Source organism: Cydia fagiglandana, chromosome 8 (assembly GCF_963556715.1).
Source record: "Cydia fagiglandana chromosome 8, ilCydFagi1.1, whole genome shotgun sequence".
Lineage (NCBI taxonomy): Eukaryota > Metazoa > Arthropoda > Insecta > Lepidoptera > Tortricidae > Cydia > Cydia fagiglandana.
Genome location: NC_085939.1, coordinates 4,107,697 through 4,126,633, shown reverse-complemented (window position 1 = coordinate 4,126,633; position 18,937 = coordinate 4,107,697). Strand labels below are relative to the sequence as shown.

General features: G+C 40.9%; 1 protein-coding gene across 2 annotated transcripts in view; it reads left to right on the top strand.

Annotated features, from left to right (window-relative positions):
• The first annotated feature begins 1,332 nt into the window (after positions 1-1,332).
• LOC134666482 (protein phosphatase 1 regulatory subunit 36-like) overlaps positions 1,333-18,937 on the top strand; it is a 34,991-nt gene continuing 17,386 nt past the window's right edge. The window contains exons 1-8 of one of the 2 annotated variants that reach the window (XM_063523664.1): positions 1,333-1,483; positions 2,138-2,234; positions 2,856-2,921; positions 7,456-7,587; positions 8,385-8,529; positions 9,060-9,212; positions 10,408-10,636; positions 16,307-16,459. In XM_063523664.1, coding sequence (XP_063379734.1) covers positions 1,392-1,483; positions 2,138-2,234; positions 2,856-2,921; positions 7,456-7,587; positions 8,385-8,529; positions 9,060-9,212; positions 10,408-10,636; positions 16,307-16,459 — 1,067 coding nt within the window. In that variant the 5' untranslated portion in view covers positions 1,333-1,391. Of the gene's footprint in view, positions 1,484-2,137; positions 2,235-2,855; positions 2,922-7,455; positions 7,588-8,372; positions 8,530-9,059; positions 9,213-10,407; positions 10,637-16,306; positions 16,460-18,937 lie in introns of both variants that reach the window. The other variant, XM_063523663.1, reaches the window with a different exon arrangement.

Below are 18,937 nucleotides of genomic sequence, written 5' to 3'. Positions count from 1 at the left end.
TACATATACAATAAAAACTATAAAAACGTGACCCTTGCACGGTATGGTTAAAATACTGCCATCATAAGATCCTTATACTGTGACCCGTTTGCTATCGCCGCCGCGCACAGCGCGCGCTCACGTGCTCGTCGAGCGGTTCGGGACGCGCGGGCGGGGCTTCACGGTTTGCCGCGCACCTCACCCCCTCAGATTCGTTGATGAGTCGAATCATATCGCCTTATGTAACATAGTCAGTAGCGAGGCAATATTATAATTACCTACATATTTATTTCCTATCATCATGACCACCATCGTATGGACATAATGCAGAGTTTAGAAATTAGTTACAAAACATTATACCAAATTATACATAGATATATGCGTCCTTCCTTTTGTGTCGCTGTCGAAGCATATAGCTAACGATATTCGTCCGTCATCGTTAAACTAGTCAGGATAGTCAGTGGTATCCAGAAGCTGAAGTGTTAAACTATTTGCAAAGTGCTATAAATACTAGAATCTGTCTGGATATCTCAATATGAAAAGCTTGTGCAAATTGGCCCAGTTTCCTAGCTAAATCTAGTTTTAGATCAGTTAAACTGTTCTCGTGTGAAAGAAAAAATTGCAGCGCACAGTATTATTTAAGCTTAGCGGAATCAATTGGTATTCGAGCAATCGCAACCGCGGCGGCATGCATAGAATAACTTGGAGCATTTCATTTTATAAGTTTTAAGGTTTGGAGTTGCACTAGTATTAGCATAACTTTACATTCAGTGGCGCCGCACGAGTACCTAACTTACTGGTAACGTCGTAAATTTTACAAAACTTACAAACACGCAGGATGCACTCAGAGATTCGTAAGTTATAGCTATCCCTGAACTGCTATTATGAATAAAAATTTAATAAATTCGTATTTGTGGGTCCATATCTCTGCGGTCGTTTGTAACCGTAAAAACGCGTTTTAAGTGAAAACACGTTTTCCCTATTTAAAAGTAGTAAGTGTTCGCGTCAACTCTAGTTTTCGAAGTGCCTTTTTTATTCAAAATGAATTTCAGTTATACCTACTACTTTTGACTAGTTGCAAATAGTTTTCATTATGTTCGATGTTCTTATTTGGTCTTTTGAGTAGGTGCTCATCTTAAAAGTGAATAGTAATAATTCCATAGTAGGTAATAAGGCTTATCACGCGCAATTTATTACTTTAACTAACTGTAACTAAAACTTTAACTAAAATAAAAAAAAAACAAAAAAAATGCTATAAACTCAAAGCGTTTTTGATTCATAATAGGTACTACTGGCACTAGCGCTAACCACAGAAACCTAAATACGTCAAACTGCAGTTTGGTTGACGTTTCTTACCGTATTTGTAAATAAATTGTATTTAGGTATTTTTCGGAATAATAATAAATTAATCTATGGCGGATGACGAAGATGAAGGAGAAGGGGGGTTATATGAAGAGGGGCACTGGATTTGGGATGAAAATGCTAATCAAATTACATTTATAAGGTAAGTAAAAAAACTATAGGTTTTACAAGGGGGCAAAGTTGTTGTTTAACCGCTCGTGCTAATATTGATACCTAAGCAAGCGAAAGATTCCAAAATTGTACCACGAGCGTTGCGAGTGGTTTGAAAAATGGAATCTTGAGCGTTGCGAGGGTTTCAAAGCACGAGGGTTAAACAAAATTTGCCCCCGAGTGAAACACAAAATTTTTCACCACACCAACCCGAAGCAGATCAAATCCAAATGAGTGTTATTAAATATTTATCATCCAAAATGATCATTTAAAAGTCACCAGTCTACCAGCAAACATAAGAAACCAACTCAAAATTTGCATTTGATTACCTTGCCTTACATGTGAACAAAATGCAAACTTGCTATCAGTTTTTGAAGTGCAAAGTAAGCCTTTCCCAGCTGGTGTGGTGAAAAATTACTTTTCTTTACATGTGAGAGAGATGGTTAAGCTCATGTTAAGCTATTGAAAATTGGAGGATATCTTCTTCTTCTTCCTGGCGTTATCCCGGCATTTTGCCACGGCTCATGGGAGCCTGGGGTCCGCTTGAAAATTGGAGGATATGAAGATGAATTAATGATTTTCTATTTCTATCTTACATTTTTTGTTGCTAATAACAATAAGTAAATAAATTGTACATATTGTTCAGTGATCGGCCGGTATTCGAAGACGAGGCTATTCAAATGCCGACCAAAGTACCGACGGGAGCCATAGAGTTCAAAGACGACGTCGATTTAATAGAGCAGGTAACTGAAGGCCTACCGCGAACCACGTTCGACGTATTGTCTCTCTGTCGCACTTGTTAATTCGTGGGTAAGTGTGACAGGGAGGCAACACGTCGAACGTGGTTCGCGGTAGGCCCTCTGTTTCTTTTTTTCTTTCCTGTCAATTATTGAAATACGAAAGGCAAAGCTCTGCATAGGTGGCACAACTAGCACATACAGTAAACAAATATCAATGACACATCATGCGTCACTAGGTCAATTCACATGGCCTACCGTGAAACACGATAGTCGAAATTTCGGTTTCTGCATCTCTATCACTCTTGCTTATTCGATCGATAGAGAGGCAGATAAAGAAATTTCGATTTTCGCGTTTCGCGGTAGACCACCTGTAAACAAACCGCCTTGGTGCATCAATGTCATAGTATAGTGAAAACATGTCAAAAAACGGTTTAAGGCCAAGTATGTATAAGTTACTCTATGGTTTACTGGTTTACTAAACAAATTAGTGCTGCACTCTGGCGGCAGAACATTGCAGTAATACTCCCTATTATTGAAATTAAATTATATATAAATAATATAAATATGTATGGTTTGTAACTAATACAAAATCGTTTATTGCTAATGCTAATCATAATATTTCAGTTAAGATATCGGAGACGCTATCAACGGAAACTGAAGCCTGAACAACCGGATATAGTTACAGTGCAAGTAAGTGTGATATTTGGACCACAGGACCTTTAGGTACTACGTGAGTGTACCTACACGCAGGTTCACACAGTAGGCTTTGTTTATATGACGCCAAATTAATCCTAAAGAGTCCTAGATGCCAATTTGAACTTCCTACGACAAGTTTCATTTTCTGTACCTACTCGGGGCCCGATTCGGATTTTGAAATAGATATCTATTAGATATCTTTTAAACATCACCAAGATACGATAACGATATGTTTAAGATCTAACCTGTCAAATTTGACATTTGCGCGATTCTGGAGATACTCTTGAACGATTTCCACAGGATATGACTTAGAGATCCAATTCAAATCTAATAGATATCTTACTCTATCTAACGTAAAAGTGACATTGGTTGCCCGAATTAGGATTGTTCATTTTTTTTAGACCCCCATTTTTATTTTATTTTCTGAAAATATAGGTTAATTTAAGATACCAATTTGAATGATTTAGTAATTCGTGGCTCGGTTGAATATTTATAATTTATTGAAAATATGAGATACGACTTCTCGTAAATTACATGTTGTCGGCTGATTAGGATAATGCACAAGCAACAACAAGCATTAAAAAAAATAGTTGTCATTGTCAATTGATTGTAATGTCACCTGTCGACAATGTCAGTGTCACGTGTTTCTATAAATAACAATCGTCTGGAATGGAAGGGTTATTCGTCGACCGCCATATTGGTAACATCGCCTCGTGATTCATTTCTTTGTTTTTGCTCATTAATGTTGTTTAAAGTATAATATTGATAGCGTATTATGCAGTAAATTAATGTGGAAGTGTGCAGATAATGAAAAATTAATCATGAAACGCGTTTAACCACCATTCTGGCGTCAACGCCGGGTAGCCCACGAGGGTCCTTGTAAAGTCCAGCTATCACCTTACAAGAGCTCATAACCCTAATACCGAACAACGTCGTGCTCTACGAGCATTTGGTATTTCTACCTCTAACCGTGGCTGGCTAGAGCCCTAGAGGCCATAATTTGTTAGTTTTATACCGTACACTGGCTAAAGTTTATTTATTACAAATAATATTAATTCGATCCCACGTGGGATCCACTTTGACGTTGGCGAAATCATCGACAGTATCGATGGAGCCATATTACCCAAAGATTGATTGATTGATTGTCTGGAATGGAAAACTCGTTTATTTTGAATCATTAATTTGAAAATACCTACGCTATAAATTTGAGAAAGCTGATTCCAGAAATCTGCCTAAGTTATATAATATAACTTAGTTTTATTGGAGTATGTATCCATATAGCATCCAACTCCAACCATAACTTGGCTGAAATCAAGGGAGCAAAAATACAAATGTAAGTTACCTACATCATATATATTTTAACTGATTTGATCTGTAAGAAGATTGGATTCATAAAATCGTTACAAGCGTCCATTGCTAAAGGTAGCTTAGCACCCAGTGGGTGCTTTCTACCGGCTTGTCACCATTGTTTGGATATTGTACTACATACTTATACTACTATATTAGGAACATGCCAATTTTGCTAATTATATCCTATTATTTCAGGTCATCGTGATTCCTATTTAGATACAGCTGTGAGATATGTAACTGCACTTGGGCCCAGAACAAAGTTGAGCATTTTGTATTGAAACGAACGTCATATTAATTATTAATCGTCGTAATACTTTACGACCGTAAATAATGCCTGAGAACAGAGTAAATAACAAACCATACACTTTTCTTCTGGATGGTCAACAAGAAGCCATCATTGTCAGATGCTCGTGCAGAACATGATAAACATACATTTAATGTAAAGTTACTATTTTTTTTGGAAACATATATAACATATATCGAACTATTATTTTTGTGAATCATTCCCACACATAGGAACAAGGTTTTTGATATATTATTAAGCAATGAAATCTACTGTTTAGGTATTATAAATCAAATTGTAACAAACAAGCGCAGCGGTTTAACTGAAAAATTTTGTTATGACAATCGATGACAATGATAACTTTGACAATACGTGAGTGACGGATTTATTTACTATGGTTCGATAACTTTTATTATGCAATGACTTTACATTCAGCCCAGGAGAAGGTCAAACTAAGGTCATAAGGATATTTGTTGAAATATCTTCAATCCTCAATTATTATATCGCAGCAAATGTCGGAAACTGTTTAACCCTTTGACCGCCGTTGTCCGGTATGGAAGACAACGATAGAACGATACGCTGGCGCCGTCGTCTTGTATACAAGACACAAATTCAACCACTGAGTTAATGTGAAAATAATAACAATTACAATTTCATTTACACTCGTGTTCATATTTAAGGTCTTTGTTTTTTCATTTATTTGCTTTTTAAGCCGCTATATAAATCCCTTCTTTTATAATAAGGCATTTAAAAAAATTGCTCCAATTTTCAACATTTTTCATGTTCCTCGTCGCCGTTGTCTTGTATAAAAGACAGCTAGGGATGGGAATGTTAACTCGATATGGGAATTTTTAAAGTAAATATAAAGTCAGAAATATGTTTTTATCTAAGTATTTGAACACTTGTTAATCGCCAATTTTTTTCAACGAATAGTAGGTAACTACTTACTAGAATACGTAGAACGAGAGTCAGATAGGCATAACTATATTTAAAGTTCAGGTAGCTTCTTTAGCTCTATAAAGTAGAGTCAGACAAGTAAATTTGCCATTGTAGATTGTGGACTATTTAATTGCAGAAGAGATAAATAAAAAAAATAATTGATGTTATAGCTTAGTGCAGTGGTTCTTAACCTGGGGGTAATTACCCCCGTGGGGGTAAAACTGGTATTTTACGGGGGTAATAAGCTAACCTAATATAACAATACAACAAACGTACACGTTTTATTTTTTATTACCATTGGGAGGAGGGGTAAAATCAGGTTCCCTAGTTAGTCATAGTCATAGTTAGTCATGTCCGGACTGAAAAGGTTAAGAACCACTGGCTTAGTGGGAAGGGATAGACCGCAGCGACCGCTTCGCACAAGTGTGGTACAGGGACATACCTGTTTATCAGACTTTACTTTTATTGTTATAACCTTGAAGTTAATGTGTAATTTTTTTGTAACAAGTCGTTGAACGTTTTTTTGATAAGAGTTTACCTATAGATTAATGTAAACCAAACTGAAATTATAATGATAGATTCTAATTCCGGAATAATATCTTCACTCATTAAAAATTCAACCCACGTGTAATTTTCACTAAAACAGTTCCGGTATATTGACTTTATCGACACATGATGCGCAGCTTTAACGTTACGCCAATAAAGTTTACGTACCGACAAGCGCTTACGCCGTTGACCTAGAGACTATTATTACTTGATCCGCGCGGAAACAGTCCTTGTCGGTCTGCATTGCGGGCAGTCCATGGGCGCCGTTGTCTTGTATAAAAGACTTCTCGTACAGCCTAGTGCGGCGATATCACGTCTTGAATCGACATTGTTTAGTGGTTGTTTTTTATGTTAAATCCCTATATTTTAAACATTTTCGGGTGTAAAACATATGTTTAATTTTGGCAATTTGGAATGAAATTAAAACAGGATAAGAACAAAGCTAAATTAAAAAGATTTTTACCATAATATTGTAAATATCGATATCACTATTTGCAATCCCTAAACTTTTTATTAGTTGTTTACTTAAAATTTGCTCTGGCGTGTGAGTGAGCGTCTTTGCGGACTAGGTCCGGCGGCCAAAAGGTTAAAAACCTTATATCTCGAAATGGTTTTCGAAATAGAACATTTGAAAAAAAAATGAACAATCCTAATTGCGCTGCAAAAGAGAACTAGTTGATATCTGAACTATAACGTATCTAGAATGGATCTAGTACGTGTCGTCTCTTGTGAATATCTTGAAGTTCGAATACGGCAGTCGTATTCCTCTATGGAGCTACGCCGTAGCGCTACGAGCGTAGCTTTGAAATAGCGCGTTCATTTCGCTCGGACTTGTCCGTACTTGTCCAACATAAAATAGTAGAAATTAAATAAAATATAACTGAAAAATTCCATACTAAATTGTTGCCACAATGTTTTAGCATTTTACGTAAAAAATGTGACAGTTACGTAGAGAGTGGCGCCCTCAATTATTTTGTATAATTTCTTGTCGGACTATAGTCACATTACCTTTAAATTATAAACTGAAACCAAGCCAAGGACGTATAATAAAGGCTTCGTCACATAGGCGCGTTTTCCGGGTGGGGCGTGAGCGGGGCGCGCCGCGCGCCGCTGTTATCTTATAAGACGCTCATGCCGCGCTCAGGCTCCGCGGCTCCGCTCGAAAAACGCGCCTGTGTGACGGAACCTTAATAGGTACTTGTTTGATTTGTGGGTATCGTCTTGGGTCGTCCCATTCGTTTTTCGTCAAGTTCTTAAATTAGTCCTACTCTGCTTTCGTCACCCGTTCTACATTCGTCACAATCGTCGGTGGCTTTCAATGTGGAATGAGTGACGAAAGCAGAATAGGACTAATTTAAGAACTTGACGAAAAACGAATGGGACGACCCAAGACGATGCCGATTTGTGCAGGATTGCAAGGACCTCGCGCTGTACACGGCGCCGGTGGCCATACAGAGTCCCGCCCTGATCAACATGCTGCATATACCGACTACTGACAGATTCATCAAGGCATTAATTTTATGTTGCCAATATTATTTACAGGTAATAAAAAATATGTATTACTTTTTTGAGCATGCAATAAAGTTGCTCAACATTGCCTCGTTTCAAAATTAGTAGTTCTATATTAGTTGGAAGTACGATCTGGGCTATAACCGCGAAAATCGAAGTTCGCAAATTGCGGGGATTTTTCTCTGTTACTCTAATTACGCCTTCATTGGAGTAAAAGAGAAAGATCCCCGCAATTTGCGAATTTCGGTTTTCGCGGTAGCCGCTCTGTAACCAGTGGCGTAGCTAGGCGTGGGCGAAGTGGGTTGTCGCCCACAGCGCCACAAGTGGGGCCTCGCGCAAGTCCCTTTTGGGCACAGTGAAAGAAAAGGGCTTTGCAGATATGATTTCGCCCACGGCTAGATTACTATACGCTACGCCACTGACAGTCTGCAAACACCATTTGCTTTAAGTTTAGCACGTTTATCCTCATACATACTTGTACCTATAACTTTGGGAATAAACCAAACTATTTTTATCAAATATTTTAGTTAGCTGGGTCGATCACCTATTTCTTGTTGTTATTCTGTCCCATTAGCCAGGAGACAATAGTAGCATAGTTTCTTAGAAGAGCTGCTACAGCAGCTGCTCTACTAAGCACGTTTGTATGGTGTACCATGTTGTACAAACGTGCTTAGTAGATGTCCCACTATGGAAAGGCCTTAAACTACCAAAAAAATTCAAGTTTGGTTCATTTAAATACGAAATAGCTAGTATTTTAAGAGTGACCCAGGAGACCGTAACCATGGCAACTAGTCACAAGAAAAAGTTGATTCAGCCAGCTATGCTCGCAGGTGTCGGACGAGATGGCGCAACGCATGCTGGACCTGGAGACGCGCGTGCGCACCCCGTACTGCGACGTGGTGGAGAGAGAGTTCGGCATCAACCTCAACGATTTGCGCGTGCTAGTTGCTAAGGAGTATTGCACTATGCTTATAGGTACAGCGAGCTGCAAAAGTGTTTACCCACTTAATGAATTGAATTTACAGATGTGTGATGCAAAAACCTTTCATAAAATAAAGAAAGTGTACAAAACATACAAAATTGGAAGAGGATTCTAACCCGGGACCTCCTTCCTGCTCCTACTTCGTAAGCAAGGTCACTACCGACCATAGATTAGGAATCCTCTAGACCGAGTTTAGAGCAATTATTTAATGCAACCGATGATGCCAAAAATGCGGGGGTGCGCGGTACGAGGTGAGCGAAGTCCCGTGCCGTGATTGGTCCGTTCAAAGACACGGACGTCACACAAAGACACTTTCGACTCGAACATGGAATGAAATTACCGTGTTTTGTCTGTGCTACCGACTCAGAGGGCTTACCGCAAACCACGTTCGACGTGTTGCCTCTCTGCCACACTTACGTACAAATTGACAAGTGAAACAGAGAGGCAACACGTCGAACGTGGTTCGCGGTAAGCCCTCTGCTCATTGGCCGTTCTAAACTGACTGGGGTATATGTGTCGATAGGTGGGGCGGACACTAAGAAGTACCACCACATGGGCCCGGCGAAGAAGCGGCGGTCGTTGTCCGACAAGGACGCGCGGCTCTTTGAGACGCTGCTGCGGATGTGCGTGCAGATCGTCTGGCTCGCTTTAGGACGCAAGGCGTTCAATCAGATTGGTAACTACTTACTTACTTTAATGGCGCAGCGACCCAAAATGAGTCTTGGCCTCCGACACGAGTACACGCTAGTTATCTCGATCCTGTGCCATCTCCTGCCAGTTATCGGCATGGAGATCGCGCAAGTCTGCTTCAACCGCATCGCCCCAGCGATACCTGAGACGTTCGGTCGGCCTCTGCCGAGCGTCCCACCGGAGATTGGTAACTAACAACCATCATTTTCCTTGGGTTGTCCCGGCTTTGAAACCACTTACACCACTGCGAAAAATCTCTCTACTTTGCCTTAAGGTTGATTGGTAGATAACGCTGTCCGAATTTTGTAAGTTTATCTTTTGTGCAATAAAGATTAAATAAATAAATAAAAATGTGGTCACAGTGATAGCTTGATAGGTTTCTAGCCCTTTTTAGAGACTGGGGTCAATTTGAAACGTTTTTAACGTTTTTGAGTCACTACTCCGCTAATTTGTTTGTTAAGAAGTTGTAATGATAGTTGGTTATCTGGCTACATAATACGAAATTTAGGCTACAAAGTAGTTTCATAAATATAAGCGTTTTACGTAACCCCGGAAAATGTTTTGACCAATGTTGAGGGTCATATGAAACAAAGACGGGCGATTGAAACATCTGGGATTAGGAGCCTTTTTATAAATATGTTTATTTTAAAATTAATTAAATTTAATTGTTTTTGTAATTTTACCTATTTAATGAAGAGCGCTGGTGGCCTAGCGGTAAGAGCGTGCGACTTGCAATCCGGAGGTCGCGGGTTCAAACCTCGGCTCGTACCAATGAGTTTTTCGGAACTTATGTACGAAATATCATTTGATATTTACCAGTCGCTTTTCGGTGAAGGAAAACATCGTGAGGAAACCTGCATACATCTGCGAAGAAATTCAAAGGTGTATGTGAAGTCTCCAATCCGCATTGGGCTAGCGTGGGGACTATAGCCCAAGCCCTCTCGCGCTCGAGAGGAGGCCTGTGCCCAGCAGTGGGACGTATATAGGCTGAGATGATGATGATGATGATGACCTATTTAATAAAATAAAATATAATCTCTATAAGTATTTGATTTATATTCAAAATATCAATTAATGGTCCACATTTCAATTGAACCCAGTATTATATCTATAGGATCTATGGGATTAGGCACGAGTGATCATGTATGACTATCCTAACTATAATATTTACCTGTCAACAGAGCTAGAGGTGAATCGGTTGTTTAAATCGGAAATCTTCAACGCCGTAGAGCACACGCTAAAGACCAAGTACGTGGAGAAAATGTCGAGGGAGGAAAGAAACGTCCTGCTGGGCGAATGTGTGCGAACTGACAAGAAGCTTACCACGAAGTCACCTATGATGAACGAAGTGTTCTGCCATAGGGACATTGACTATCGTATGATGGGAATTGGAGTCATCAAAATGAAGCAGTAAGATTATTCTTGTGTTGTAAATGTTTACAGTCAGACCATGAAAAGTCTGCACCAGATTTGATAGCCTACGAAGTGCAATTGTTATATTAAACGTCAAACTTCTTTGAAATTATGACGTATAAATAACACATGCACTGTGTGGGCTATCAAATCCGCTGCAGACTTTTCTTGTTTGTGAGGCTTAGCCGGTGACATAGTGCACTGACTCGCTGCTGCTTAGGCTGAATCACCAGAGTCATGCGAGCTCTCAGTGCTATTTTGCCTCAACTTCGCCTCCCCTTCGTAGTCTCTTCTTCCTAGCCCTTGCTGCAGAATCTGCTGGCTGGAGCTACCCCCAAGTATCAGTATCAGTGTTGTAAATGTTTACTTTTTCATAATATCTGCGTAATCTAATGTCGACTATACACACTGGACGAGAGTCTTGGCACCGCTCCGATCCAATCGGAGAAGCGCGAAACGAGACAAAGAAGTGCGAAACGAGAAGGGAGCTGTATGTACAGTTCTCGGCCGGTCTCTGTGTCTCTCAACGAGTGTGTACCTAGAGCCCTTATATTTTCCCCTTTTAGAGCTATTCTACTGCGGTTTTGGTTAACATTTTATTTCCTTCTTCGTCGTAACCTCATGACTGAGGGTCGTGACCTCCATAAGTTGCGTTTCCTTGGATTGCTCTCCAACCTGGCCGATCTTCTGCCTTCCGCATAGAGCCCTGAAACTTGACGTGTGTGACTGCCTCAATGGCATCAAACCAGCGTGTAGGTATTCTGCCTCTGCCTCTTCTGCCCTCAACCTGGCCACCGATCATCAACTTCTCTAGACTGTCAGGTTCCCGCCGGGCCAAGTGTCCAAAGAAGCCGAGGATTCTCCTGAGACAGATAGTAGATAGACGGGTTTTTATGTTGAGCTCGTTCAGAATAGACACGTTGGTGCGATGCGCTGTCCATGAGATGCCCAACATTTTGCGCCAGCACCACATTTCGAACGCGTCTATTCTTGCCCTTGTGCGAGCTTTTAGGGTCCAAGTTTCCGCTGCATAGAGAAATATGGAGGAAACGAGAGTGCGCATGAGGCGTATTTTTGTGTTGCGCTTGATGTTTCTGTTTTTCCATATTTTCCCCAGCCGGTTGACAGCTGATTTGGCCATTTGCCCACGCCTTATCACTTCCTTATCGCAGTCCCCGTTATTACAAATTAGTGACCCCAGGTACACAAATTCCTGCACCGTATCCAGGTCACGCAGTTCGTAAGTCCTCTGCATCTGGTCCGCTCGGTCCACAAACATAAGTTTGGTCTTGCTCCTATTGATGAGAAGTCCATATTCTGCGCTGACATCCTCGATCCTGCGCAATAACTCCGAGAGTTCGGCTTCATTGGTGCCAAATATGGTGGTGTCATCGGCAAACCGTAGGTTGCTTATTAATTGGCCGCCAACCCTTACACCTCTCTTCCAGCCGTCCAGTACACGGCGCATTATATGTTCTCCGACCAGATTAAAAAGCTGAGGGGAGAGTATGCAGCCTTGCCTGACGCCTCTTTCTGTTTTGAAGGGATGGGAAATGTCGTCATCTAACCGCACTCTAGTGCTACCGTTCAAATAGAGGTTCTGCACAACGAATACTAGGTGTTCTGGTATACCCATTTCCTTCATTACTCCGAACATTTTGTGCCAGCTGATGCAGTCGAAGGTTTTTGCGTAGTCGATGAAGCAGAGCACCATCGGTACATTCAATTCTCTGCATTTCTCTATGAGCTGCCTAATGTTCAAGATTTGCTCACGCGTCCCTTTGCACTTAACAAACCCGGCCTGTTCTTTCGCGATTTGTTTTTGAATGAAGTGCTCCAGTCGTTTGTTGATAATGCTGAGCAAAACCTTGCCTGCATGAGAAATGAGCGAAATGGTCCTATAGTTTTCACAACATTTTATTTATATTAAAAATTAAGGTAAAAAAGTTTTAAGTTAAACGGTTTTATTTTAATCAGAAAGTGTACCAAAAACTAGAAAATAAAAATTATTATACTAATCGGAGTTCTATATATGTACTACCTATGTTTCTTTTCTGGGCAGTAATCATGCAAGACGTGTCGCAAAAAGTAGTTTTCTCGAGTCTGATTCTAAACGCCACTTTTCGACACTATGTCAGTGGATCAAGTATTAATCGGATTTTTTCTGAGACTAAAATAAAAACGTGGGGCGTTAGAATAAACATACGCTGAGAAATATAATACATTCATATATTTGGAAAATAAATATTAGTAAACATAACTAGAAATCATTATAACACAATTTTACCTACGTCATACCTACCTCAGAAAGCTCCACATTTCGTTGTATATTTTTACTCTTTTAGATCTTACTCAACATTTTTAAATACTAACGCCCCACGTTTTTATTTTAGACTCAGAAAAAAATCCGATTAAGTACTTGATCCACTGACATAGTGTCGAAAAGTGGCGTTTAGAATCAGACTCGAGAAAACTACATTTTGCGACACGTCTTGCATGATTACTGCCCAGAAAAGAAACATAGGTAGTACATATATAGAACTCCGATTAGTATAATAATTTTTATTTTCTAGTTTTTGGTACACTTTCTGATTAAAATAAAACCGTTTAACTTAAAACTTTTTTACCTTAATTTTATTTTTAAGTTTTTAGTTGAGAGCCCGAAGAAGGGTTTTTAGTTGAGTCGGGCAGGATAGTGCTCGAACAGAGAACAATGATTCAAGTGTCTTAATTGCGAAGGCCGAAGGCCGAGCTCCGCGTAGGGCCGTAGGCCCGAAGCGTCCGGCAGGTTCGAACAGAGAACAATGGTTCAAATGTCTTAATTGCGAAGGCCGAGCTCCGTGTAGGGCCGAAGGCCCGAAGCGTCCGGCAGGTTAGTGCTCGAACAGAGAACAATGGTTCAAGTGTCTTAATTGCGAAGGCCGAAGGCCGAGCTCCGCGTAGGGCCGAAGGCCCGAAGCGTCCGGCAGGTTAGTGCTCGAACAGAGAACAATGGTTTAAGTGTTTTAATTGCGAAGGCTGAAGGCCGAGCTCCGCGTAGGGCCGAATGCCCGAAGCGTCCGGCAGGTTAGTGCTCGAACAGAGAACAATGGTTTAAGTGCCTTAATTGCGAAGGCCGAAGGCCGAGCTCCGCGTAGGGCCGAAGGCCTGAAGCGTCCGGCAGGTTAGTGCTCGAACAGAGAACAATGGTTCAAGTGTCTTAATTGCGAAGGCCGAGCTCCGCGTAGGGCCGTAGGCCCGAAGCGTTCGGCAGGTTAGTGCTCGAACAGAGAACAATGGTTCAAGTGCCTTTTAATTATGAAGGCCGAAGGCCGAGCTCCGCATAGGGCCGAAGGCCCGAAGCGTCCGGCAGGTTAGTACTCAAATAGAGAACAATGTTTCAAGTATCTTAATTGCGAAGGCCGAAGGCCGAGCTCCGCGTAGGGCCGAAGGCCCGAAGCGTTCGGCAGGTTAGTGCTCGAACAGAGTACAATGGTTCAAGTGTCTTAATTGCGAAGGCCGAAGGCCGAGCTCCGCGTAGGGCCGAAGGCCTGAAGCGCCCGGCAGGTTAGTGCTCGAACAGAGAACAATGGTTCAAGTGTCTTAATTGCGAAGGCCGAGCTCCGCGTAGGGCCGTAGGCCCGAAGCGTCCGGCAGGTTAGTGCTCGAACAGAGAACAATGGTTCAAGTGCCTTAATTATGAAAGCCGAAGGCCGAGCTCCGCATAGGGCCGAAGGCCCGAAGCGTCCGGCAGGTTAGTACTCAAATAGAGAACAATGTTTCAAGTAATTGCGAAGGCCGAAGGCCGAGCTCCGCGTAGGGCCGAAGGCCCGAAGCGTCCGGCAGGTTAGTGCTCGAACAGAGTACAATGGTTCAAGTGTCTTAATTGCGAAGGCCGAAGGCCGAGCTCCGCGTAGGGCCGAAGGTCCGCAGCGTCCGGCAGGTTAGTGCTCAAATAGAGAACAATGGTTCAAGTATCTTAATTGCGAAGGCCGAAGGCCGAGCTCCGCGTAGGGCCGAAGGCCCGAAGCGTCCGGCAGGCTGTTCGAACAGAAAACATTGGTTCAAGTGTCTTAGTTGCGAAGGCCGAAGGCCGAGCTCCGCGTAGGGCCGAAGGCCCGAAGCGTTCGACAGGTTAGTGCTCAAACAGAGAACAATAGTACAAGTGTCTGAAGGCTTGAAGCGTCTGGGAGGTTAATACACAGAACTATAGTATAAGTGACAGACACAGAACTATAGTATGTATAAGTGTCTAAATGCAAAGGCCGAAAGCCGAGTACCGCGTAAGGTCGAAGGCCAGAAGCGTCTAGAAGGTTAGTCCTAAAACACGGAACTTAATTTTCTTCGGCGCCCTCATACTAAAACGATTACATGGGACTTCGCATATTTTCCAAGCTAGGGGTGATACCTGTAGTATACAGGCCACATCTTGCATCATCACGACTGAGGAGTTGGAGGTCATTTTTAAATGCTAATGCCCCTACTGCTTAATTTATTTTGAAATCAGAACTTTATTAATCTTGGTGGTTAAGGCAGGCAGTAACCCTGCAGCATCAGAACTGATGAGTTGGGAGGACAATATGAAACGTAAATGCCTCTACTTAAAACAATGAGCACTACTTTAAAATTGACACATTCGGCAACCGGTCGGTTATGGCAGGCAGTAACCTTGCATCATCACGATTGAGGAGTTGGAGGTCATTATTAAATGCAAGTGCCCCTGTCCAATACTTTAAATCCTACTTTGAAATCAGAACTTTATTAATCTTGGTGGTTAAGGCAGACAGTAATCTTGCAGCCTCAGAACTGATGAGTTGGGAGGACAATAGGTATGAAACGATAATGCCCCTACCTAAAACATAGAGCACTACTACTTTAAAATGGACACAGTCTCCAACCGGTCGGTTATGGCAGGCAGTAAACTTGCATCATCACGATTGAGGAGTTGGAGGTCATTATTAAATGCAAGTGCCCCTGCTCAATACTTAAAATCCTACTTTAAAATTAGAATTTTCGCAATCCCTGCCGCTAAGGCAGGCAGTAACCCTGCATCATTAGAACCGATAAAAGGAGGTCATTATGAAATCTAAACACCTCTACTTAAAACTTAGAGCACTACTTTAAAAGTGGCATATACTCTAACCTGTCGGTTACGGCAGGCAGGTACCTTCCATCATCACGACTGAGGAGTTGGAGGTCATTATGAACTGCAAGTGCTCCTGCCCAATACTTAAAATCCTATTCTAGAATCAGAACTGTATCAATCCTGGTGGTTAAGGCAGGCAGTAACCGTGCAGCATCAGAACTGAAGAGTTGGAGGTCAGTAATAAGTAACTAAAGATTTGTTTCATAGCAACAATAATATAGTTAAACTAGCAAGTCTGTAATACTCTCGGTTAAGGTAAGCAGTATCTCTGCAGCATCAGGATTTGAAGATCCAAAGTTGAAAATATTATAAAAAGTCATTGTCACGGAGAACTGATACGGATGCCAAATTTCATCGAAATCGGTTAAGTAGAAGTGGTCGAAAATTCAATTGCAAGATTTGAAGCACATATATGTAGGTATATACAAAGAAGATACGGGGTCAAGCTAAATAAAACCGTTTAAAAACTAAACCGAATTGATTGCTTTGTGTATATTATAAGTAGATATTTGTTTATGATACAAAAATTTGTTGTCTTTCAGAATGCCGTCGCGTCTCAAGTATATACATAATCTTGTGGCCGGGCCAGAGGAGAGGTACGCGGAGCTAGGGGTCTCGCTCGGGATCGTGGGGCTGCCTCGCTCTAACTTCGACACCATGCTCAAACCGCTGCCTACGGCGGAAGATCACAACAAGTCAAAGAAATCATTGTAAGTGTAGGTACAGTCAGCAGAAGTGGCTAAGCGGGCCAGGTGTTCAAAATGATCTTGACGCGACTTATTGTTAAGAGAATAAGAGCGTGTCAAGGTAATATTGAACACCTCGCCCGCTTAGCAACTTCTGCTGCTGACTATACTTAACGGTTTAAACCAGTAAGAACATATTAAAGTCCCACCAAGCTAATTGGCAGCGATCTTAAGACTGCATCGAGCAAAATCAGCGAAAAAGGCAGTCACCGTTTAGTCGCTAGCGTTCAAATCTCTTGATAAAAAAAATTATAATAAATGTCATTATTATCCCAAAGAGTGTGTTTACAACGAATCACCCTTGAAAATCTGAAATATTTTACAATATAATAAATACACTTATGCAAAGTTGTACCTAAAACGAGATGAACGAGTGTCAGCGTTTAGTAAAATTTGTATAAAAAAATCGATGCTCATGCTATAAAATCGAGTGATTTCGAAAGCCAGATAACTGGACTACAACGAATCAGGCTTTTCCTATTTTTCCTCTTAAAGGCTACAGAGAAATTCAATCGTAAACGTAAACTTTCGTAAAATTTCCATACATCCGCCATATCTGTCAAATTCTCCTTTCAATCAGATGCCCGCTGGGCTTGGTTCAAAGCGGACGCGTACCAGGATCTCCCAGTTTGACAGTTTGAAATTCATATCCGTATACGAATGATGATACCAGTGAAAAACTGTGTTCAAAATAAATAGGGTAAATAAATAACGTCACACGGAGATCTAGAGTCATTAAAATTTCGACATCTTTTTATTCACAAGTCATAATACTTAAAAAATATAACAAATTATTTAATAAAATATATGAATATAACCAAATAAGTGTAATTAGCTTCTTCCTAATTCACTTAAAATGAAAAAAGTTTGAAGATTTGTTATTTCTTATTGGAATAAATTTTCATTGTGCTGGTACTCATGTTACGTCATTTTAAAAACATATATGACATAATGTCAATATACTAGATAAACAATTTATCAACAAAATTCTTCACATTTTAGCCTAAGCAATATAAATTATTAAAATTTTATTTATGAAGACGGAGCAATGTTGTTCACATAATTTCAGCAATAAAATTCTTAGTTTCAACTAGTTCTGTTGCTATTCTAAGAGCTATCACGAGCTCTGAAAGTTAATTCAATGATATATCATCAAGAAATTGAAATCAAGACTCGACCTGCAGTCTCAGCTAGCAATGCACGCACGAGAACTTTCCAAAGTTGCGAAACTTTCCACATGAGAATTTCTCGGTAACTTCTGAGAATGTTCTCGAGAACGAGAATTTATTTATTTATCGTAGTTTATACCATGAATATTCACGATAGTTTAGGTGTAGTCCTTACCCCCAGAAAATTCCGACTTTTGGTCGTCCGATTCCGGTCAGAAAAATGTATGACGGCCCGGCCAAACGGTCAGACTTAGGTGGGGAGTGCTAGACCAAATATCATAGAGGGACCCTGGCAGTTTTTGACGCCGCCATTTTTTTTCAATATGGCCGACTTTTTTTTAAAACTTTTCTAACTTTGTCCTAGTGCGCTGAAATTTTGGTCACGGAATTTCGGGGTCCCCTAGATACATATGAAAAATTTTTTTTTGGAAAAATGCTACAATTGCGGGAAAACTGGCCACTTTAATTTTGTATGGCAACTTTTAAACGGTGCGTGATATGTGGGGGGTGCTCGACCAAATGTCATAGAGGGCCCCGAGACAAAACAAACTGCATTAAAAAAAAATCAAAATGGCCGACTTTTTTTTAATTTTTTCAAGTTGGTCCGAGCGCGCTGAGATTTGGCATGGCGGGAGATAGAGGCCTCTATATTCTAATGAAAAATAAAAAAAATTTGGAAAAAATTGTCGAAAGTCGAAATGTTCTCTGAAATACAGTGAGAATTTAAGCAACTTATTGGTAAACTTATCACATCAACAAAATAGCTAACTGTAATAGACAATAATATATGCATAATAACATTTAGTTTTAAGTTATGCCTATTTAAACTTTATTTCAAGTATATTCTCTTGATTAAACAATAATTTGAAGAGGTACGCCGAGCTCTGCTGAATCTTGACGTGAATAAGGCCAATGGACCAGACGGTATACCTGCACGTGTACTAAAGCAGTGTGCGCCTGAGTTGTCTCCTGTACTGACACGCCTGTACCGCCTCTCTCTCCAAACAAGAACGGTGCCGAAATCCTGGAAGCTTGCAAACGTGCAGCCAGTACCCAAGAAGGGTAGTCGTGCTGATCCCTGCAATTACCGACCAATCGCCATTACCTCCATGCTCTGTAAAGTCATGGAAAGGGTACTTAACGGCAAACTGCTGGCATACCTCGAAGCAAATGATCTGCTCAGTGACCGTCAATATGGCTTTCGCCGAGGTCGGTCTACTGGGGATCTTTTAGCGTATGTCACGCACTGCTGCGGCGA